Source organism: Desmodus rotundus, chromosome 11 (genome assembly GCF_022682495.2).
Source record: "Desmodus rotundus isolate HL8 chromosome 11, HLdesRot8A.1, whole genome shotgun sequence".
NCBI classification, from domain to species: Eukaryota; Metazoa; Chordata; class Mammalia; order Chiroptera; family Phyllostomidae; genus Desmodus; species Desmodus rotundus.
This window is the reverse complement of record NC_071397.1, coordinates 5,512,686-5,536,789: the sequence shown is the minus strand read 5'-3', so window position 1 is coordinate 5,536,789 and position 24,104 is coordinate 5,512,686. Positions and strand designations below refer to the sequence as shown.

The 24,104-nt window shown below is 36.9% G+C and overlaps 1 protein-coding gene and 1 non-coding gene across 2 annotated transcripts in view; one reads left to right on the top strand and one right to left on the bottom strand.

The window, feature by feature from the left end:
* Positions 1–24,104, bottom strand: part of ZFAND3 (zinc finger AN1-type containing 3) — a 303,349-nt gene that overhangs the window by 200,026 nt on the left and 79,219 nt on the right. Inside the window, exon 2 of the mRNA XM_053913849.2 lies at positions 18,532–18,572. Coding sequence (XP_053769824.1) covers positions 18,532–18,572 — 41 coding nt within the window. The remainder of the gene's footprint in view (positions 1–18,531; positions 18,573–24,104) is intronic.
* Positions 2,462–2,591, top strand: LOC112302517 (small Cajal body-specific RNA 24). The gene has a single exon (XR_002974572.1). It is a non-coding gene; the product is annotated as a small Cajal body-specific RNA 24 (non-coding RNA).

Here is a 24,104-nt window from a genome sequence, read left to right as displayed (position 1 = left end):
GTTAAAAATATGTATGAGCCCAGACCAGTGGGGCTCAGACGGTTGGGCATCTTCCGGCTCAGGGCACATGCCTTACTTGTGGGTTTGGTCCCTGGTCAGGGCACTTACGGGAAGCTTGCATCAATGTTTCTCTCCCTCTCTTTCTCCCTCTCTCTAAAAATAAATAAATAAATAAATCTTTTTAATGTGTATGAAACACACTAAAATAATAAAACTCAGTCAACAAAGGAAATATAATGGAATCATAAAAGGTATTCACTTAATCCAAAAGAAAGCAGAAAAAGAGGGACAGATAGGATAAATAGGAAACAAATATCAAAGTGTTATTTGACAGATTAAATGATAGATTTAAACCTAATTGTAAGAACAATGACACTAAATATAAATACCCTAATTAAAAGGTAAAACTGTTGGAATTGATTAAAAAAAAAGACCCAACCATATTCTTTCTATTAAAAAATCCACTTTAAATATAAAAACACAAATAGGTTACAAAGGAAAAAAATGGAAGAAACCATATCATGCTAACACTAACCTAAAAAAAGGTGGAGTTTAGTATAAAAGTGATTTCAGAACAACAATACTACCTAGGATAAAGATAGTCATTTCATAATGATAAAGGAATCAGTTCATTCGATTCCCAGTCAGGGCACATGCCTGGGTTGCGGGCCAGGTCCCCAGGTCTTGTGTGGGGCACACAAGAGGCAACCACACATTAATGTTCCTCTCCCTCTCTTTCTCCTTCCCTTCCCCTAGCTCTAAAAACAAAATAAATCTTTTTTAAAAAAAGGAATCAGTTCATAAAGAACATGTTAAAAATCCTAAAAATTTATGCATCAAGTATCAGCTCCAAAACCCATGAGGCAAAATATGATGGAATTATAAGGGAAAAGAAAAAGAAAAATCCATCCTTATTGCTAGATATTTCAATATCCCTCTCCATAACTGATAGAAGTAGCCAAAAAATCAGCAAAGACACAGGTCTTTGATTTAGGTCAACCAACTTGACCTAAAGGGCATTTATAGAACATACCACCCAAAAACAGCAGAATGCATATTCTTTTCGAGTGCAACCAAAATATTTACCAAAACAGATGGTATCTGGGGCCATACAAAATAAGTCTCAATAAGTATATAAGGACTGAAATCATACAAAGTATATTTTCTGAATGCAATAGAATTAAAATAGCAATAAGAGAAGTATCTCTAAAAAATATTCAGGGAAGGAAAAGGAAATACCATAGTAAACTAAAATGCCCTATAGATCATTATAATTATATATACATGATAATATAACTGCTAAAGAATTATTTAACCAAAAATTGCACTATAAATATATTTGGGGGTAGGGGACAGAACAAGATGGCAAATATTTTATATAACAAAAAGAGAAAAAGTCTGAAAGTGACAAATCAAAATATAGTAATGTATATGTATTAATCATAAATATTAAGAGTATAACTTTGGAAGAAATAGCAAAAAGAATTGAAAACTGGGGAAAACCAGAGGCAGTATGGAGGTGTGGGGCACTTTGTTACACGTAATTCTTTGACTACGTGCTTGCAGTACTTTCACAAAATAAATACTTTAAAGAGAGATTTCATCTACATCATCTCATCCGATTCCCAGTGAGAGAAGTGGGACGACCTCCATGTGACAAAGAATTAACTGATACTCCAGGGTAAGGAGCTTGCCAGAGTCAGGACCACTACACTTTCTTTGATAATCATATATATATAACACTTACCATGGCATCATTTACACAAGTAATTAAAAAAGGAAAAAACTATTTTCAGTTCTAGTTTTTACTTCTGTAAATGCTTTTAGTTATTTTTTTCTCCTCTACTGAAGATGACTAATTGGTTGCATAGAAGGAATGTTCAACTTAATGTCCTGTTTTAGTATACATTCTGCCAAAGCAAGCACTTAACCTCCTGTTGAAAATGAATTTTTAAAAGAAATCTGAACAAAGATTGATTCTTGGCAAATGTGGAGAACGAAATTGTACTCAAACTCCAAGATTAAACATTTTTTTAATCTTACTTTTAACTGTGATAAAATACACATAACATCAAATTTGCCATCTCAACCATTTTTAAGTGAGTTCGGTGGCATCGTGTACATTTACACCTCTGTGCAACTATCACCACCACCCCTCTCTACAACTTCCCATTCTCCCCTCCCTCCAGCCCCGGGCAACCACCATTCCACTCTGAGTCTGACCTCTCTAGGTCCTCCCGTATGAATGGAATCATAGTTAATTGTCCATTTGTGACTGGCTGACTTCACTTCCCATAATGTCCTTAAGATTCATCCATGTTGTAGCAAAACTTTTAAAAACGCCTTTCCAAAACAGTAAAAAACAATTCCTTCATAATACTGTAAGAAATTAAAGCAAAGTGAACTTAAAAGATAATAATTTAGTTGAACTTAAATTTAGTTAAGAAAAATTAATGTTTCGTGGACATCTACTTTTATTCAGTTTCTTCTTAAGGTGAAGAAAACTGTTTGTAAATGTCCTAGAGAAACACAGTAGGCTTCTGTTCACCTTTTGCAAGTAAAAAGGGTGGATCGTTCCACTACTGATATATTAAAAAAAAATAAAATTAATGTTCCCCTCTACCCTAACCATGATTGGGGAACAGTAGAATAAAGGGAGTAAGTCCCATTAGTAAACTATTAAGACAGGGTATCTTGGTACTTTAAAATGTACACAAAGCAAGGGAAAACCTCTATTTTTGTTTCTGAAAAATCCAAACAATGACTTTTCCTCTAAGGTTGGTGCTCTTTTATGTTGTGCAGCAAAGGTCTATAGGAAGAGCTTCCATAAATGCAGACTGAGCCTTTGTTTTGTATTACAAGGGTGGGGCCACAATGAAGACAGTGTTAGGTATTCACAAAATACTGAGTCATAGTAAATATCCTATAAATCAGAAGCCAAATAGCCTCTATTCAGCCACACAAAGCTAAAATAGGAAATACATGAAACCTGACCTTTACGATATACTTTGAAAAGGTTCCCTTGGTTGCAGTTAAAAAAAAAAAAAAAAAAAAGTGTATGCCATTACATTCCTCTCCCTTCTCTTAGTCTGAATTTCTGCCCTAAATACTGTGCATTTATTTCCACTGAAAACCCACACAGAGGTCCCAGCCTTTCAAGGGAGCCACTAAAGAGACAAAGCACACCGGCCCTTTGAGATATCAAAATCATCACTCTGATATTAGGGTGTGGCTGGTTCTGAGTGTTGATTTATGATGCAACTAGAGGCACCCAAGGAGTTTTAACAAGGACTAATAACCAGTAGTGCCTCAAGCGTCCAGGTGTCTGACAAGCACTTAAGCAAGAGATGTACTTTTCATAGACTCAGAATATTAACACCGAAAAAAAGAGAAAAGGGTCTACCTAAAACAAAATCAGATATTTCATATGGCAACTATATAAACAAGTATTTTAGGCAAGACACTCATTTTTGTTTCATAAAAATTAAACTATTTAGCATGTCCATGTCCAAAAGTAAGTGATTTCCACTGTTAACTAAAATAAGACTGTCGATAATGTTCCAATGCATCTGTTTCACTTGCTGTTGATCTACACGATACGTAGTTTCTCCTAACCTCTCAAAAGACAAAATATTAAGTATCCAGCACTGCCATTACCTAAGTTTTTAGAGGAGATCGGGCGAGTCCAGGGTGGCACGGCCACAGACGGTCATCTGAGTTTCTAGGTCGCTACACAAGCTATTAGTGGACCATCTCTATGTGGCACCCACTCAGGTCATCTCAAAAGAAATTTGCTGCTTCTGACTTTCAATGAAGACAAATTTTGGTCTAAGGAGAGTATATAAAGTACTTTTTTTTTTAGGCTCCTCCTCCTGCAGGTCCTTTTACAATTTTTGAGAGGAGAATTTTGTCTGGTTTATAATACGACATTAAACCAGACTATTTGACAGAAGGACACCATAAAAAAAGGTTCATTCTCAGAGAGTATGTATCTTAAGACATGAAATAACTTCATCCTGGCTTGGAAACAAAAAAGCTTTACTAAAGACTTCTCAAGTTCAGAGGGATTTCTTTTAGGCACTGAGGATGCAGAAAACATTTTTAGGACATTTTAGTGATTCTTTAATTGCTACATGGGATAAAATCTCACATACATGTATAATGCAAGTCTCATATTTAAGAAAAATTTTAAGATAAGAAACTTTAATCAAATAGTTTAAATTGTCAATTGCACCAACTCTACTGAATAATGAGTAAACTTAAATAATTTTACTAAGCAATAAACAGAAACATGTATATAATGACTTAGAAATACCAACAAATAAAAGTTACCACTTTGTTACATTTTTTCTTTTAGTTCCATCTTCAAGATTACTAACACAGTATACGAGGAAGAAACTGAGGTTGAGATACACACATAAAAGATGAAAAAAACAAACCACTTTACTCAGAACCACCTCAGTTAACTTTGAAACTCAATAATTCAACAGGCATTTGGAATAAGCAGCAATGTTTTGGAAAGACTTTAATAATCCTTCCAATCAAATTATTTCATGATCAGCCCTGGCTGGTGTGGCTCAGTAGACTGAGCGCCGGCCTGTGAACCAAAGGGTCACTGGTTCCATTCCCAGTCTAGGGCACATGCCTGGGTTTCGGGCCAGGTCCCTGATGGGAGGGGCGTGGGAGAGGCAATCATACATTGATTATCCCCTCCCTCTCTTCCCCTCTCTCTAAAAATAAATAAATAATGTATTTTAAAAAAAGATTCCATGATCACCATTTCCTAGTATCTCCTAATAGGATTCAACACTTCCAGACTTTCTTAAAACATGTAGCAAAACACTTATGATGAACACTGAGTAACTGAATGAGCACGGAAGAAATGACTAATCAAGCTTTCAGTTGCCATTAGAAGTCTACAACTTGTGTTAAAAGAATTTTCGAGAGAGACTCTGACATTACTTTGTGCTTCAAGCATGGAGATTAACAGAGCTGCTGGATTTTAAATCATATGAGTCAAAGAAAATACCATTATCACTTTATGCAAAGTTGACAAATTCAGTGATTTCTGAAGATGGTGAATATTTCAAAGTTATCTGCCCCAGCCTGTTAGGCCGGTTACAGATTAGAACACTGTTAAGGAAAAGGTAGCAACAGATTTAAGCCTTCGTTATCTTTAATCAGAAAATTTTTCAGACTTAAGATACTATCAATATGAGTATTAATCTTCTATTATGGATTATGGGGCATTTAATAATGTCATAATGACTGTCTCTTCAATGTGTCAGTAGGGCTTACAAGACTTTCATTTAAATAAATGTTAAAATGCTGTCTAATTTTAAGTCCAATGAAAAACAAAAAACACAAGCAACTTCATGCTTTCCTTGTGCCAACCATGAATTTCTGAAGCTTTTTTGCTATATAAGCTAAAAACAGAACTCTATTATTTTTAGTGCACATACAAATACAATACTGGAGCCAACTAAGAGGGAATCTCCCTATGGAGTGAAGTAGTAAACTGTCTGCCTATAAATATCTATTTAAAGACGTCTGTCCTTCAAAAGTTTAATGAAAGTGCTGCTAAAATTACAGAGTCTTAAGTCAACGATGACTCAAAATTCTATTATCATCTGAAAATAACATACATACACTATGGGAAAATCTTACATTCTTCCTCATAATTTCCAAGTATCTTTTGGGGATTCTCTATTACATTGAAAACTTGGCTTGATATATTAGAAAATAAAAAGGCTACCAAAGCTATGGTTTTATATAACCTCACTTCCCTAGAGACGAATACTCAGGAATTCAGAAAATTTTGCTAACACATCTTAATCGTGAAGAATAAAGTAGATCTGAAATGACAAACTTTTAAATTGATTTAATCCATGAGGAAATTTACAAAACCATATTTTATGGAGGTAAATCTTCACTTTTCTTTCCCCCAAAAAACTGCTGATCTTTAGTAATGGCTCTTAAAAGTGAGTCAAAGAGTTAAAACCATCTTTTACTCCCAAATGAGTGTCAGCCCCACTCAGAGGTGCCATGTTTTATTTAAAACATACTCTTTCTCAGTAACTGCTTTGTTCTAATTGGCAAGGCAAAGCCGGTCCCTAAAGCACATAGCTCATTACATTCAGTTTGGATTACAAAAACACACCACAGAAACAAACTGCATCGAAATGTACAAATTAAAGGCACAGGAGTATGGGGCAGGAGATGGAATTAGACTGTAATATGGAACAAAACCCACAGGGAAGCTAAGGAACAAATCACTAGTGTCTCTATAAACTATACAAGGTTTCCAAATGAGCAAATACACAAGGCAGAGGACAGGCTTTCCCATAACTCAACCAGAGGCTCCCCGGTGGTCTAGCAGTTAGGATTTGGTTCTCTCCCATAATTCACCCAAATTGCTAAATATGAATACAACAAAACTGGATCTTTTTTCACCACTATTATGCACACATGTATGAGAGAATGGGAATACCAACAAGAAGGTTTAACAAATGAAACCTGCAGGTTACATTATCTAAATATGAAGCTCATCTTTGCCTTAACACTGACAATGTGCAAAGAGCCCTGCAATTAAATCACACCTCCAAACATTAAAAAAAAAAAAAAACCCTTCAAAGAAGCTAAACACAGGAGACCAAATTAGAAAGGGTGCTTCAGTATGCCGCACAGAAGATTAATGAACTAAAAGTTATATGAACAAGAAAGATGTTAAGAAATGAAGATCACACCACCAAAATAGAAAACGCAAAAAACACTCCCACCACCACACATGCAAACCTTTTCCCCAAATTAACTACGCTGTGAAGCTTCCAGCACTATTTCTCTGACTTTCCCTGGAGATCTAAAGACAAACTGCACCTGAACTAAAAGAGAATATACATGATAAAGGTAAACGCCTAACCTACACACAAGTGCAAAACAATGCTGCTGCTACATCCTCACAGGGTTTTTATTTTACAGTACAATCCCACCTAAACCTACTACTACCTTTACTCCTAAAAATATCAAACAGTGGAAGATTAGATTTGGAGTCTAAATACCTAAAATCAAATCTAAGTTCTTTGCTTTAAAACTTATACTTAATCTTGCCCTGACTGGTATGACTCAGTGGGCTGGGTGTCGTCCCACCAACCTAAAGGTTGCAGTTTGATTCCGAGTCAGGGCACATGTCTGGCTTACAGGCGTGCGAAAGGCAACCAACTGATGTTTCCCTCCCTCTCGTCCTCCCCCCTTCCCCTCTAAAAATAAGTAAATAAAACCTTTTAAAAATTTAATCTTGGGAATGTTATTTTAATCCGTTTGAGCTGCAGTTTCCTCATCTGTAATATGGAGATACAAAATCACCAAAGTTGTGAGGATCAAATGCAGTAAATATTGTGCAAAATGGCTTTAAAATATAAAAGGGCTGCGGAAATCTTATTATTGCAATTATTTCATCTCAGGATTTTATCACCTTTTTAAAAACAATATATAACTGTCCGTGCCCTTCCTCCATCTTATTTCACAAACATTAATTCTTGCTCCATTCCTCTTTTAAGTTATCTTTTTTTGGCATTCCTCTTTTAAGATTATGTACCCTTGTTATCCCAGAGACGCCAAAAAGCTGGACACCCCCGGAAAAGGAGCTACCTTTCTGCTACTTAAAACACTGAGCATTTTGTTTCCCATTGGAAGTGCAACAATTACTTTCGATATGGTTTCCTTAACATCTTCAACACACTGCTTCATTTATCTAAACTAGCATAAAAATTAGCAGCCCAATTTAAAAATGGTTATAAGTAAGACAGCAAACTGCTACAGACTAAGAGGTCAGAAAGGCTGCCAGAGGTCAGCTTTCCTAATCAGTGAAGAACTCACTGCCCCTGTCTTGCTTTCATTTGAGAACAAGGAAGCCACCCCACAAAAAATACAATTTCTAATACAAAAACAGTCAACGTATTTCTAACAAATGTTAATTTTAAAAAATAGAAGAAAACATGAGTTTGCAATTGTAATATAAAAACAGTAGTTGAAAAGAACTTAATATGTCACCCTGACCAGTGTGGTTCAGTTGGTTGGGCATCATCCCATAAAATGAAAGATTGCAAGGGTTCAATTCCCAGTGCGGGCACATGCCTGGGTTGTAGGTTCGGTCCCCAGATGAGGCACATGCGAGAGGAGACTAATCAATGTGTCTCTCTCACATCAACATTTCTCTCCCTCTCAACCAACTGATGTCTCTCTCCCTCTTGTCCTCCCTCCCTTCCCCCTCTCTGAAAATAAGTAAGTAAATCTTTAAAAAAGAAAAAAACTTATATGTCCATCAACAAAGGACTAGATAACCTGGTGCACAGTATAATGAGGGTGACCAATAATTCATCAACCACACTGAGTACTAGTGCAAAAAGCATAAACTGAGACTATTCCAGGTAAATCAGGACATTAATTATAATAGAATATTGTAACAGTTAAAATGAGGATTGGTTTCTAAAAGCATTATTTTAAAAGCACTGGTAGTTGGTTGCACCATGGTCCCGTGGACCCAAGGGTCACAGGATCAATTCTCGATCAGGGCACACGTCCAGGTTGTGGGTTCGATCCCCAGTTGGGGCACATCCCAGAAGGCAGCTGATTGATGTTTCTCTCTCATATCAATGTATGTCTCTCTTTCCCCACCCCCCTTCCTCTCTCCCTTAAAAAAAAAAAAAAAGCAATGGAAAAAAATGTCGTTGGGTGAGGATAAAAAAAGATTAAAAGCAATATTAAGAAAGAATGCAAGTTGTAAAATGACTACTGCAACATACTACTTATACATTTTTAAAACAGAAAACAGAATCATACATTGTTTATATAAATACCCATTCATAATGAAAGTACAAATACAGGAATAAGGAGGATTATGGCTGTCTCTGAAGAGCAAGGAGGATAACTGAGGTAATAGAAAACTATAAGAGAATGTTAAGCGTGGGGGGAAATGCCACAATGTTAGTGTCTGTTAATTCTGGGCTGACTAGTGCATGTTTACTGTGTTACTCTTTACAACGGCCTGATTTTCCAGATACCCACAGCAGACAGACTCCCTCCAATGGATGACACACAATGACTGAGAGAATCTGATGAACTGAACTCTTTTCAACAAGTACATAACCACTGTGTGTTATACTTAAATCTTTCTTGGATTTTCAGCTTTGAAGAAATCAAACAGTCTACAACAGTAATCAAATCAACAGAATTACAAAGACAGAAACACCCCATTTCAAATGCTTTATTTTAAAAGCAGCAGCTGACCACTGACTGGTGTGGCTTAGTGGGTTGGGCATCCTCCCACAAACGTGAAGGTCATAGGTTCAATTCCCAGTCAGAGTACGTGGCTGGGCTATACGCCAGGTCCCCCCAGCTGGAGGTGTGCAAGAGGCAACAGATCAATGAATCTTCTCTCAGACATCGATGTTTCTCTCCCTCCTTTGCCCTCTCTCTCAAATAAATAAACAAACAAAAACTTTCTAAAAAATAAAGAGCATCAGCTGCCTTTCTTCTGAGAAAAGGCAATTTGAAAAATCAAGGAATGAGAAGCATACTATCCTGCCCATATCTCACCATGCTATGAAATAACTAATTGGAGTGGATACTTTTACACTATTTCTCTGATGGGTACACATTCTCACAATTTCTAAAAGAATATGTGCATAACAGGGAGTACTTAAAATTTTCAGATCCACTCTGTTCCTCTTACTCAGATCCTCAAAATTCAGCTGTAACCTACAAATCTTCCTTTTCAAAAGTTACTTGAATTAGACCACTTCAATTCTTACTTTCTAACAGTGAATAAAAGCAGGAAAGAGATTAGAGTGTAACTCCAAGCATACGCGCTGCAGGTTCATGTGAAAACGTTTTAATTTACTGGCTATGAAATAGGAATTTGTTACCCTGTTCTGGTAATAACCATGAAACTCAAGCCACCTCGAAGAAAAACGTTTTCATTTTGGTTTACCTGCTATTCCACCCTACGCCCAGCATTGCTGCAGTACTTACGCTGGATGTTAACATTCAGATTCCCTATGCTGCAAGCTACAGCCAACTCTATTTTGCTCATTCCAGAAAGAAACTAATCATTTGGAGTCTGTCAGGCATAAGTACAATGCACTTTACTTTCTAAATTTTTATAATTTTTAAATTACATTAATATAAAAGTCTGGATGTATAAACCAATGGTTTTCCATGTTTTTTCATGTCATGGCACACATAAACTACTAAAATTCTGCAGCATGCCAAAAATTCCATTTTTTGCTGACCTAACAAAAAAATAGGTATAATTTTGTTTCATTTGGAACTGCTGGCTATTGTTGTATTTGGCTGTTGTCACTTTTTTATTTGACAATGTTAAGTGAAAAGAGGTCAGTACCCCTGACTAAACAGTCAGGTATTGCATGTTTTAAAAATTCTTGCAGCACACTGGTGTGTCTCTTGTGGCACACACCAGTTGAAAATCGCTGATATAAACAAAATCAAGTATAGTTAAAGTCTTCTCCAAATACTCCTACTCTGAGATTACCAAAATTAAAATTTTCGTGTACTTTCTTCCAGCTTTATCCCATGTAACTATATACATATAAATTATCTGCAGTCTAATTAAAAAAGGATTATTTCACATACTGCTTTTAGTCTTTTTTCAGTCAGCATTTAATTAATGTCCCCATGTTATTTTTAAAAGGGAAAAAATTCCCAATAAACTAATGTTAAGAGCATAAATTATGGAACTCTTATCATTCAATTAACATTTTGGATTTAGGAAATTTGACAGGCAATGAACAAGCTTGGTAATTTTCAGACTGGATACCAAGCAATGGGAAAAATAAAATCCTACACTGATACTGGCTATTTCAATCCCTTACAGCCTTCCTGAAGTCCATTTTGAATTTAGAATAATAATTATACAATACCAAAAAATAATAAAAATGGAAATGAAATTATATACAGAATTAAGTTTTCTACTAGCTAACAAAGGCTACTAACAGAAATATATTAATTATAACAATATTTTTCTCCAAAATTAAATAACAAAACCCAGCACCTAAGATGATTCATTTGAATAGGCACCTGAACACAGATTCCTACAAAACTAAGTACACAGCTGTAAAGACATACCAGAATTGCTTCCTATACGAGGTATACCGTTTTCTTTCTTTTTGCAGCATTCTTCACCGACAATGAGGCACAAGGCATAAGTAGCCATCAAACAAAGGTAAGCTTAACTATCTTCCCAGTAAGAAATACATATTTTTGAAAAATTACACTGAAACTAATTTTACATAAAATTAAATAACTTCACCATTATCTTATAATTTAAGAAATGCTTTATCTGCATTTTTAATTAATACTTAACTGACACTTTAGTTCTTACACTTTAGTTCTTCTAGTCTTGTCCCTTTCTGTAAATCAACATAGCATTAAAAGTATTCTTTTTTAAAGAAAGTACTATTATAAAGTTTTTTAAAAAGCTTTTTGCACTGTGAATAATCGTCTCTCTCTTATATCCAATTTTATGAATCATGCAAGTTTCTTAAAAGTAAGCCTTAAGTGAAACAATATGTTTAAATCATGTCTATAGTTCAAAAGAAACTGCCTCCTTTGATTTCTCAATGAAGAACCTTTGTCATAGTTATAAATAATATACATTTTAACCTGATACCAAACTGTATTACAAGGCCACTGTAATCAAAACAGCCTGATACTGGCATAAAGACAGACAGACCAATGGAACAGAACAGAGAGCCCAGAAATAAACCCAAGTCTCTACGGCCAATTAATTTTCGACAAAGGGGGCAGCAGTATAAAATTGAGTAATAATAGCCTCTTCAACAAATGGTGTTGGGAGAGCTGGACAGCTACATGCAAAAAAATGAAACTCAACCACCAACTTCATACACAAAAATAAATTCAAGGTGGATAAAAGACTTAAATGTAAGTCGTGACACCATTAAAGTCCTAGAAGAGAACATAGGCAGGAAAATCTCAGATATTTCACGCAGCAGTATTTTCACTGATATGTTCCCTAGAGCAAGGGAAATGAAGGAAAGAATAAACAATGCAACCTCATCAAAATAAAAAGCTTCTGCATGGCTAAAGAAAAGAGTATTAAAATAAAAAGAGAACCAACCATATGGGAAAACATATTTGCCAATCATACCTCAGACAAGGGTTTAATCTCCAAAATATATAAAGAACTCACACGACTCCATTCTAAGAAGACAAGCAACCCAATTAAAAAATAGGCAAAGGGCTTGAACAGACACTTCTCCAAGGAGGACATACAGAGGGCCCAGAGACACATGAAAAGATGCTCAGTATCACTAGCTATCAGAGAGATGCGAAATAAAACCAGAATGAGATACCACTTCACAACGGTCAGAATGGCCATCCTAAACAAATCAACAAACAAGTGCTGGAGAGGATGTAGAGAAAAGGGAACCCTAGTGCACTGTTGGTGGGATTGCAGACTGATGCAGCCACTGTGGAAAACAGTATGGAATTTCCTCAGAAAACTAAAAATGGATCTGCCTTTTGACCCGGAAATTCCACTACTAGGATTATATCCTAAGAGCCCTAAAACACCAATCCAAAAGAACCTATGCACCCAATGTCCACAGCAGCACAATTTACAATAGCCAAGTGCTAGAAGCAACCTAGGTGCCCATCAGTAAATGAATGGATCCAAAAACTGTGGTTCATTTACACAATGGAATTCTATGCAGCAGAAAGAAAGAAGGAGCTCCTACCCTTTGCAACAGCATGGATGGAACTGGAGAGCATTATGCTAAGCAAAATAAGACAGGCGGTGAAAGACAAATACTAAATGATCTCACCTTTAACAGGAACCTAATCAACAAAACAAACAAACAAGCAAAATATAACCAAAGACACTGAAATTGAGAAAAGGCTGACAGTGACCAGAGGGGAGAGGGGAGGGAATTTCAGGGGAAAAGGGTGAAGCGTTTGTAAGAACAATTATAAAAGATACATGGACAATAACAAGGCTGGGGGGGGGGTGAAAACGGGGGGGGGGGGGAATTAGGCTGAGGGGGGAAAGGAAGAGAACTGTACTTGAACAACAATATAAATAAATAAAATACATTTTAGTATTAGTTTTTATAATTTTTATTGTATTTTTTCCATCACTATTTATCCCCCTTATACTGTCTTCTACCTCCATCCTCCCCCCCAACAATCACCAGCCTGTTGTCCATGTCCATGAGCTCTTTTTCTTTTTTTGCTCCATCCCACATTAGTTTTTTAAAGAAATTATTGCAAGTTATTAAAAATTAAATACATACTGTTATCTAAAAGTCCACAGGACCAACTGGTTCTTTTTACATTGAGCACATGCTAAGTTTTTCTTCTGATAAGGAGCTGTCATCTTGCTACTCAAAGAATCCTCCATCCCCTGGGACATCAGGCTTACTCCCTTCTGAAGTATTAAGTCTATCGATTATAGCTATTTCATAGTCACTACATTCCTCTCTCCCCAAGAGCAAGCGTTTCTAAGGGTGGCAGAGACAACGTCACATTGCAGAAGTTATCCAGTCAGTTCTTCAAAAATTTCTGCCTTCCCCACTTGTGATCATCCTGTTTGATTTTTTGTCATCCATACTATTATGTAGCCATATCATTTTGTGAAAAGCACTGTTTAATGATAGTTGGGCTTAAATATGATAGTACAGGAGGTCATTGTAAACTAGGTAACAAATGTTCTTAAATATCAAAGACCAGTTAGTATCTAACACTCACAAATTCATAAAATGAGTTGGTATAAGACCATAGGCAATATCGTTTTCTACCTTTGTAAGAGGCAGGACTACCCTTCAGATGCTATGCTTGATTTTTCATGTATATTTTAACAGCAATCAGGTTTAGTTCATACTTTCACACAGAAAATCATGAAATCCGAACTAGTTAAAGAGCTCAGAATGGACAAAAGTCAGAAGAAATCAAATGGTTAACCCCTTGCCTAAAGACAAAAAAAAAACAACCCTATTTTGCAAAGAAAATGAAGTCCCAAATAATTCAATGACTTTTCAATGAATTTCTGCAACTGAATGGTTTTCAAACTTTTTAAACTATACTCCACAGTAATATACAGGGTAAGGAAAATGCAGGTTTACAGTTGTTCATACAGAAAATAATACAAGAATAAACTGTGTTTCATATACTCACAACTATAAACCTACTTTTGCTCCGTTCTGTATTGTTTCCATTCCCTTTGCTGTTTTTCTGCCCTCCCCTTCAGCGCCCCCCCTTCACATGTTCTATATTTTTCTTCCTCAAATCATAACTGTATATGTTTAAAAATTTGGGTTTCTTAAGACTAAGACTATTTTGTGAGCAGAAGCCTGAAACACCTGCAGTGTTTGAGTAACAATTCTCCCATCTTTGAGTTTTGATGCATTATCCTTCGCAGTCAGAAGTGTTAATTATTTTTATATTATATCTAAAGAAAGGATTTGCATAGCAGATTTATAGTTTATATGAAGTTATGGAAAGACTGTATAAACTATTGAAAATTATGGCATTTAATCACCCTTGAATGTAAGTTATCAATTGATAACATATCACAGACCTTGACTCTTTTTAAAGCTGAGGGTCCTTTTTTTGGTTTTTGGGGGGGTTTTGTTTGTTTGTTTGTTTGGTCTAGTTATGGTTTTCCTAGCCCCTAGGTAATATTCTACCTGTCATACTCTCTTTTCTTTCACTAAACATTTTTTATATTATTATTTATAAGACTTTACTAAAAGGTAGATATACAAAACAAAATTTCATGACATAGTATGTTTAATCTCAGGTTATTATTTATTTAATCTTTAAACAAAAGAAAACAAGCAACATTTAATTTTAGTGTGTTGTACATAGTATTTGCAGTGATTATTTCCTATTACACTCAAATTTTTAAATGCTAATCATTACCCATTAAACTGATTTCTCTACCCCACTAATGAATCACAACACCCACAGTTTGAAAAACTGCGTTAGAAAGTAGTGTTTCAGCCAGTAAATGTTTGTTTCCTTTCCTTTATGAAGAAAAGGAAATTTACCTAAGTGATGATAGTTATTGGGAGTATGTGCTCACCAGTTGTATTTCATCAGAGATAAAGTTATCAAAGCTAACTTTAAGCTAGCATCCTCCTCTCCCAACAAGACTTTAAGTATATTTTTATTTATTTCATTCAATTTTATATAAACAAGTTATAACAAACTCACTTTCACCGAAGATTTATTCTGAAAAGGAATCTTGAAAAACCTCTGAATAACCTAATGATACACAACAGCTATTTTTAAAGTGATTTTTCCATCCTCCAAAAGTATATTTTACACTTTAAGTTATACTTTGAAAGAGTATTTGCAATCACAGTGGCCGCGGCCAAACAACCCCATGGCATCTTGTATACCGCACGACTGCCGCAATAACGCCCTTCCGTAACCTACCTTCTTCATACACGGACAGCACTCAGAAGCACATCTTTAACACTGAACCGTCTTTTTTCTTTTGATTTTTGAAAAGAAAACCAAATGCTGCTTCAGCAAGCAGGATGTTACTAGTTATTCCTTTCAAATGACTAGTTATTCCAGAATCAGGAATGTAGGGGTAAAGATAAAGGGGAAAGAAGGAAAGGGTATCTTCTTTACACACTTGTAGTATTTTTTAAAATCTTATAATATTTTAAAACAAAAATGGCAAAGTTGTGTACAGAGTAAATGGCTATAGATCACCAGAGGAACAGCAAATAATAATCATGGAAAATAAAACTAACAAGTCCAAAGAAAAGCAAAGACCATGGCTGAACTGTCTTCATTAGTAATTTTTTAAATTTTGTATTTAGTTAGGGACATGAGACAGTTCTTTGAGTATCTGATCTCAGCCACATTACTCAAAGGTGCCTGGCCTTCCCCAAAGCTACACTTTACTGAATTATAAGGGGCAGCTAACTCTACATGGAGAGTCATACAATCTAACCTACATTTTGTCTCATCTCTACTTTTATCACTACTATAAATTCATCAGTGAGGAAGCATTTCTTCATACCTGTAATTGTAGATAATAAAGAGTAAGGAAAGCAGAATATACTTCTTTAACATGGCAGAGATACTGTTGAAAGTTAGATAAAAATCAAACTTTCCAATATTCTTTCCTTTAACAGACCTAAAGTATTTCACAAATTCTAAACTTCTAACAGATACAAACAGCCAGTATCCCCAGCCCTCTCAACTCCTTCCCACCTATCCCCTAGTTTAGGCATAAACGCAAAGGTCTAAAGCCCATACTATGATTATTTCCTCACCCAAAACAGCATAATGAACAGAAGGTAAAAACTGACGAAGATTCTCCCCTTAACCAAACTCTAGCCAGGCTCCTCTGAGCCCTCTTCTCAACCAGGCCTCAGCCTTGGCCTAAAAACTATAGACTCTTAACACAAATAACTTCATCCACTCCTCTCACCCAACATTAAAAGATTTAAACATATGCTAACAGTTCTAGTAGCTCAAGGCCCCATCCCTAGGTTGACCATAGCACCTCTTAAATTGCCTGCCTAGGAAAGCTCAAAAAAATGTAAGATTTGGTATAGCCAACACCTGACTACAGGCCCCTGAGCAGCCTGTCTTTGAGCATTTACTAAAAAGAGTTTACAACTGTGAATCTTTCCTCTGTTCCTTTGAGATATAGTGTATGTATCTCCTACAACTCAGGAGATTTTCCTCAAGGACACAGGAAAGCCACTCTTTTAAAAGGTAATCTTCAGTAAAGATAAGGCCTCAGTCCCTGTACCAGGATAAAATCCCAACTGGTACAGTTGTTAGCTAAGAGACACAGCCAGCCTTATCATATACACTGACCCACCCTTTGTAATCTTTCACTTCCCTGACTCTACCAAGCCAAGATAGCAACTCCTGCCTACTCTCTCTCTGCCTTTAAAACATCCAGTCCCTCTGCACAAATCCAAGTTGAGTACAGTTCACACAGAAGCTTCTTCCCCATTGTAGCAGCACATTACTGATTAAGATCTGCCCTTACGAACCCTCGTGCACTGTTGGTGGGAATGCAGACTGGTGAGGCCACTGTGGAAAACAGTATGGAATTTCCTCAGAAAACTAAAAATGGAACTGCCCTTTGACCCAGCAATTCCGCTGCTGGGATTATACCCTAAGAACACTGAAACACCAATCCAAAAGAATCTGTGCACCCCAATGTTCATAGCAGCACAATTTACAATAGCCAAGTACTGGAAGCAACCGAAGTGCCCATCAGCAAACGAGTGGATCCAAAAACTATGGTATATTTACACAATGGAATTCTACGCAGCAGAGAGAAAGAAGGAGCTTATACCCTTTGCAACAGCATGGATGAAACTGGAGAGCATTATGCTAAGTGAAATAAACCAGGAAGTGAGGGACAAATACCATATGATCTCACCTTTAACTGGAACATAAGCAATAGAAGAAAAAAGCAAACAAAATATAACCAGAGACATTGAAGTTAAGAACAATCTAACAATAGCCAGGGTGGGGGTGGGAGGTGGGGGCGGGGACAGTGGGTAGAGGGGATTACAGGAACTACTATAAAGGACACATGGACAAAACCAAGGGGAGGGTGGAGGGGGGGAGGGAGGTGGGTTCACCTGGGGTGGGGTGGAGGGATGGGGAGAAAAGGCATACAACTGTAATTGAATAACAATTAAAAAAAAAAAAAAAAAAAAGATCTGCCCTTACCACTTCTAACTAGTGTTTGGCTTTATCTCTGCCAAAAATGAAGTAATAAAGAAGAAATGTTAAACATATCTCAATTAGTGAAGACTTAAATACTTTCTATAAGATCATTTAAAGTTCTTTTTTTAAAAAAGAAAACATGAAGGCTTCAACTTTATGAAGGAATCATAATTCATAGAGTCAACCAATCGACATTCAGGGGCTGGAAAAGGCACCTGGCAAACATCAAGCCCCGATCCTTCTAGTTACAAATGATGAATCTAAAACCCAAAGAGATTAAATGACTCACCCACGGTAATTTCCATGAGGGACTGGATTAGAAATAGCTAATTGAGCAACACTGTCGTCCTGACTCCAACATGAAAACATTTTTGACCCCTCCCCCACATACTTTTTTTTTTTTTAACATTTTTTCTCTTGCATTCTCATTGGTAAAGGCAATATTCACCACTAATCATTCAATACGAAACATGAACATATATTACTCTAGTACAACATGAGTTTTTACAATTCCACCATATACCAACAACTCCACAGTGAAGAAAGTTTGTTTGGTGCAACCGTACACATAAGACTTCATTTCACTCAGGGAACAGTATTTCAACAGTCCTGGGCAAATATATGAAGCACCTTGGTGAAGAGAAACAGCTTTCACACACAAGCAAAAAAAACAAAAGCTCATGCATTCAACCCAAAAGAGGGCCAAATGATTTAGATGGTCTTAAAAACAACCAAAAGAAGAACAATAGAAGTAAATTAAAAATCCTTTTCTGCACTTACCAGCAAAGCATTTGGAACAGAGGTTCATAGTCTTGCTGGACCTAGGGCAAAAGAGAAAAAAGAGCGAGCTAAAAATTCAGTATCACTGGTCAGGCGACTGAACTAATAAACTAGTGATAAGTCCCTAACCAGCCACACCTCTCCCACAACAAAACCAAACCAAAACACAATGCTTTTTATTTGTGACTTATCCAATGCATTAATTTTTGTGATTCGCAGCTTAAGATGACACAGGAGCCAATTTCTCCCACATGAATACCACATCCCCATGTTCATACTGGAACATACACATACCACAAAGTTATCACTACAAACAATGAAAACTTTGTCTGAAAAGGAGTAAAACTTTCTCCTTGTATATGCACTCATTTATTTCCACAGCATTAGTTGAACTTTCATCCCAACTTCTTTCCCCTCATTCTAGTCCTATTTCAGATTCTGGTCACATTATGAACTTGTTTAAAATGCTTTCTTCAGATGTTCCCAATCAAATTATTTTTCATGTCCTTTCATCTGTTAACAATAGCTACAATTCACTGAATAATAACTTGGATGGGCACTTCACATACATTATCTTAATCTTCCCAACACCCCTGAGATGGGCATTTATTACCATATTTGCTTTGCTTCTAAAGTGCACTTTTCAAGAAATCACATTGACATTTGTACAACCAGGAAACATCATATTGTTGGCTACAAGGGATGACTAAATTGCTGAAAAAATATTCCCCCCACCTCCTCCTCCAAGGAGTCTTAAATTGAGAGGTCTTAAATCAACGACAGTCTCATGCCCATTTGACAGGTGAGCAGCTTGCCCAAGGTCACATAGCTGGAGAATTGCAGAGGAAGTATGTGACCTCAGGACTGAGCCAACTCCAAAAGCAATTCTGCCATCCTTTGTTCACAACGCCGCACAGCACCTGGCACCGTACAGCAGCCCAGGCACAGCATGACAGGCACCTGCTGATTTCTTCTCCTTGCTGTTTCCCCTCCTGATTCTCTCCCCCGTAGACTCATTCCTACAGCTTTCTTCCCAAAGCCTCCTGGAATACTCTATGTTGGATAAGCTGACCTATTTATAGCCTCATTCCTTACCAACTCCCCTCCTAATATGTTAGTCTTTGCCCAGAGCTGCTCCTACACATGAAATAAACCAACTTCCTTCTGCCCTCCTTAGTGAATTTTATAATTGATGAGCGCCTCCCTCAGGAAGTATTCCCTGATGACCATGACTGTATCCAGTGTAATGGTTAGTAACTGTCATAGGGTGACAAAATCAGGAAATGGGGGATGGTCATTACTTCTCCTTCCCAAAGGAGATTCTATGTTAACAGGTAGATCTTCCTTTAAGATTCTGCTTAATATAAAGACACAAAAGGAAGTAGGAAATTTAAGTATCAATAAATGCATAAAATGAATAAATGAACAAAGATGTATTAATAGTAGAATCTAACAGTTTTTACGCGCCTACTATGTGGTAAGCATGATATCAGATACCTTCAACTTCATTTTACCAAATGAGGAAACAGAGGCTCCAAGGGCTATATAACTTGCCAAAGGTTACAGAACATGCAAATGTATGAACCTGGTCTGCCTAACTCTAAAGCCTGTGTTCTTTTCATCACGTGCCTCCCATACCGAAGAAGGATAACTTGGGGGAATGGTCCCACAACTACAGCTTTAATCCATAGAAATCAGGTCAGCTCCCTAAGAAAGTAGTCTTTCATTTGGTGAAAGCACAATGCCTGTCCTCCCCTCCAAAAACACGTACACACGACAGGGAGCACCACAAGGCTACCAGTTCCAGTACACGGATCTGAAGATAAAGAAATTCCTTTGTTACCAGAACTCCCCCCAGGAAAGCAGGCCTCTCCCAGAAGTGGTTTCCCTCTCTGGTTACACATGCACTGCCATTAAAGCCAGAGGTGACTTGTTTGTCACCTCTGCTGCTCCCCACTGTCCAGCAGGAGTCAGGAGAAGCCCACAGAGAACCACCAAGGGCAGATCAGCACCCAGTGTGCTAGTTTTAACCTCTGTGTAAGCTGGTAAGAAAAAAAATGGCAAAAGAGCATTTCTCTCTGCATCCTCTTCTCTGCAAATACTTCATGTATTTAAAATAGTCACTAAACCTACATATTAACTAAATGACATACATTCCACTTTCTGCTTAGGATTTTTTCAGCAATGTTTATCAATCAGATCATAAATGAAATAATCAAAACAGAGATGTCTGAAACCTGAAATAAACCAGATTCTGGCTACAGAAATAATGGCCACTGGTAATGTCAACTTGGATCCCGCAGGTCAACAACAATGAACTCACAAAAACCGGCAGAGGCTTCTGAGAACTGTGCTCCTTTCTCGTGTTTAACGTGTAAAACTTGAAGTTAGCCACAGGCATATAACTATTGACTGCCCATGTGATCACTATGCACCATCTTGGGACAAACAGTTCCCTATGTGGCAGCAAACATGAAAGGTAAACTATGATTCTCTAATGTCACCACTACTGCCCCCAAAATTGCTCTTACTGAGCTCTCTAATGGCTACCATGTTCCTAAAACCAATGTTTACAAGCAGGTTGAATAATAACCACCTAAAGATATAAAATCCTAATCCCTGGAATATACCTTATTTGGGAAAAAAGGTCTCTGCAGATTAAGGATTTTGAGCTTACCCTGTATTATCCAGGTGGGCCCTCAATGACAAGTGTTTTTGTGAGAGGGAAAGGAAGTTTGGAGAGACACACTGAAGAGACACTCAGTGAAGATGCAGGCAGAGACTGGAGAAATATAGTCACAAACCCAGGAATGCTGGGGCAGCTATTGGAAGGTGGAAAAGGCAAAGAATGGATTCTCCCCTAGACACCCGTACTCCCAAGGGGAATCAGACGCCCCCGATCACTCACACACCAACACCCCTCCAAGGGAAGTCAGTGCTGCCAGATTTTGGACTTCTAGCCTCCAGAACTTTAAGAGAATAACGTTGTTTCAGCCATCAAATTTGTGGTAATTTGTTACAGCAGCCTCAGAAAACTAATACACAGTTATGTCTCTGATCTCAATTTACTCCCTTCTGTCAGCACTATTCAATCAGATTCTTCTAGAAATTCCATTTCTGCCTTCTTACCACTCAGATTCTGGATCAAATTTGCCCCTACCCTCCAGTTTTCCTCCCACCTCAATACTTCCCTTTAGCCACCTTTTCTCACTCCTCCTCCACCATCAAGACTATCTGGAGGTCCAGGATTCAGTCCTCATTACTGCTGCTTAGTGATCTCATACAGTCCCATGCTTTAAATAAGACATAAATAAAAGACTCACAAATGTTCACCCTCATCCCAGACCTCTTCACCTTGCTCCAAATTTAATATATATAACTACCTATATCTAACATCTCGAATCCAACATTTCCAACTAGAACTCTCAATATTCCCTGCAAACGTACGTGACCCATTTTGCCCGCCTTGTAAAAGGCAATACCTTCTTCCCAGTCACTCAACTCAAAATCCTAGAAACCAACTTTGATTCCCATCTTTCCAGCAGTCTTTCATACACAATAGTCAGCAAGATTCATTAGCTCTACTTCCAAATACACCTCAAATCTATCTACTTATCTCCTTTGTCAACACCTCTACTCTGGTCACCATCAACTCACACTGGGCCTGTGTAAGTGACTTTTTACTGGTCTCCCCATTCCCACTCTTGACCTTTCACAATTATTTTAAACACAGCAGCCAGAGTAAAAAGGGGATTAAAAGGGGATTATTAGCAGGGAGGGGTAGGTGGAAGAATGGAGGAAATGGTACAGGGAAATGGTAGGTATGAAATAGGGGGAGGTTAAGAATAGTATGGGAAATGCGGAAGCCAAGAACTTGTATGTATGACCCATGGACATGAACTAAGGTGGGGGAATGATGGTGGGGGGAAGGGGTACAGGGCAGAGTGGAATACAGGGGAGAAAAAATGGAACACCTATAATAGCATAATCAAAAGAATATATTAAAATTTTAAAAATAAAGTCAAAAAAAAAAAAGAAAGAAAGAATGTAAGTGTCCTAAGAGCAAAGACATTCTTGGTCATTCATTTGCTACTCAGTAGGTACCCCCCAAAATACTTATTAAATGAAGAAGTCAATCCTCTCTTGAAGGCATGAACCATGAAAAATCTAAGTAAAATTTTTAAATGCATTTTGGAAAGGTCATTCAAACACCACCTAGAAGACAGAGCAGCACCCCCAATTCCTGTAGCTGTCAGCCTGTCATCTCTCAGGCACTCTGTCAAACTGTATTAGCTACAACTGGTAGGTAATGCCACCCTATATACCCAGCCATGGTTTGTCACTCGGGAGATAACAGTCTCTTTCCAATGAGATAAAAGTTCTGGGGGGCGGGGGGGAGGAGGCTTAAATTGTTTTCTTTCAATAAATAATATTTAATATTTTCTCATTTTAAAAATATATGTCCCTTGCACAGAATTTAGAAAAATCATTTAAGAAAAAACCGGAGATCACTGATAATCCTACCCCTAAAATAAGAACTGTTATTATTCTGAAATAATTATTTCTTAAGGACAGATTATAAAATTAAGAATTTATTATATTTAACAGTATTGACAGTGGTGTGTGGTATGTTCACAGGTTTGCATTTTATTATGCTCTAACAGACACATTACATGTTTTTCATATATGATGTATTTCACAAAAGGTGTATAATCGAAATTTCATTTTTAATTTTATATTTATATTTACTATTTCTCATGTCATAAACATTCTTCAAAACCATTTCTGTTGCTCTACAATAGTCCAGTATATACTAACATTATAATTTATTTAATCACACTCTTACTGTTGGATGTTTAATGTTTACCCCAGATTTTTTTGTTTTACAAAAATTGCTATAATAAGCATTTTTAGACATAAATCTCTGGTCATAAATATTTGAATAACTGTCTTTAAAACTGAGTCTGAGGGCAATTACTAGATGAAAAAGTATGATTTGGGTAAGTACTGCATAATTATTTCCCAGATAAATTCTACCAATTTATACTGTCATCAAAAGCATCTATCTGAAAGAACTTTTTCAATACACTCTCACCAGCATGGGTGTAATTGCTTTCACATCTTTGTTTTATGGGAGAAATGGTTATCTTGCTTTAATCGTATTTTACTGTGAAATAAAAAATTTCGTCCTGGCCAGTTGGGGTGGCTCAGTTGTTTGAAGCCTCATCCCATACACCAAAAGTGTGCAAATTCAATCCCTGGTCAGGGCATGTACCTAGGCTGCAGGTGCAATCCCCAGTCAGGATGAGTACAGGAGGCTACTGATTAATATTTGTCTCTCACATCGATGTTCATTCCTCTCTCTCTCCCCCCCTCCCCCCACCCCCCCTTTCCTCACTCTCTAAATCCTCTGGTGAGAATTTTTTAAAATTTTTCCCCAATTTTGAAGGTTATCAATTTTTAAATAAAAAATAAATTAACCTTCCAGCTAATTCATCTTAGGGATTAAAATAACATTACTAATTTCTAAACATTCTAGAAACTTTATCTATCTGTAATATCTTCCTGCCATC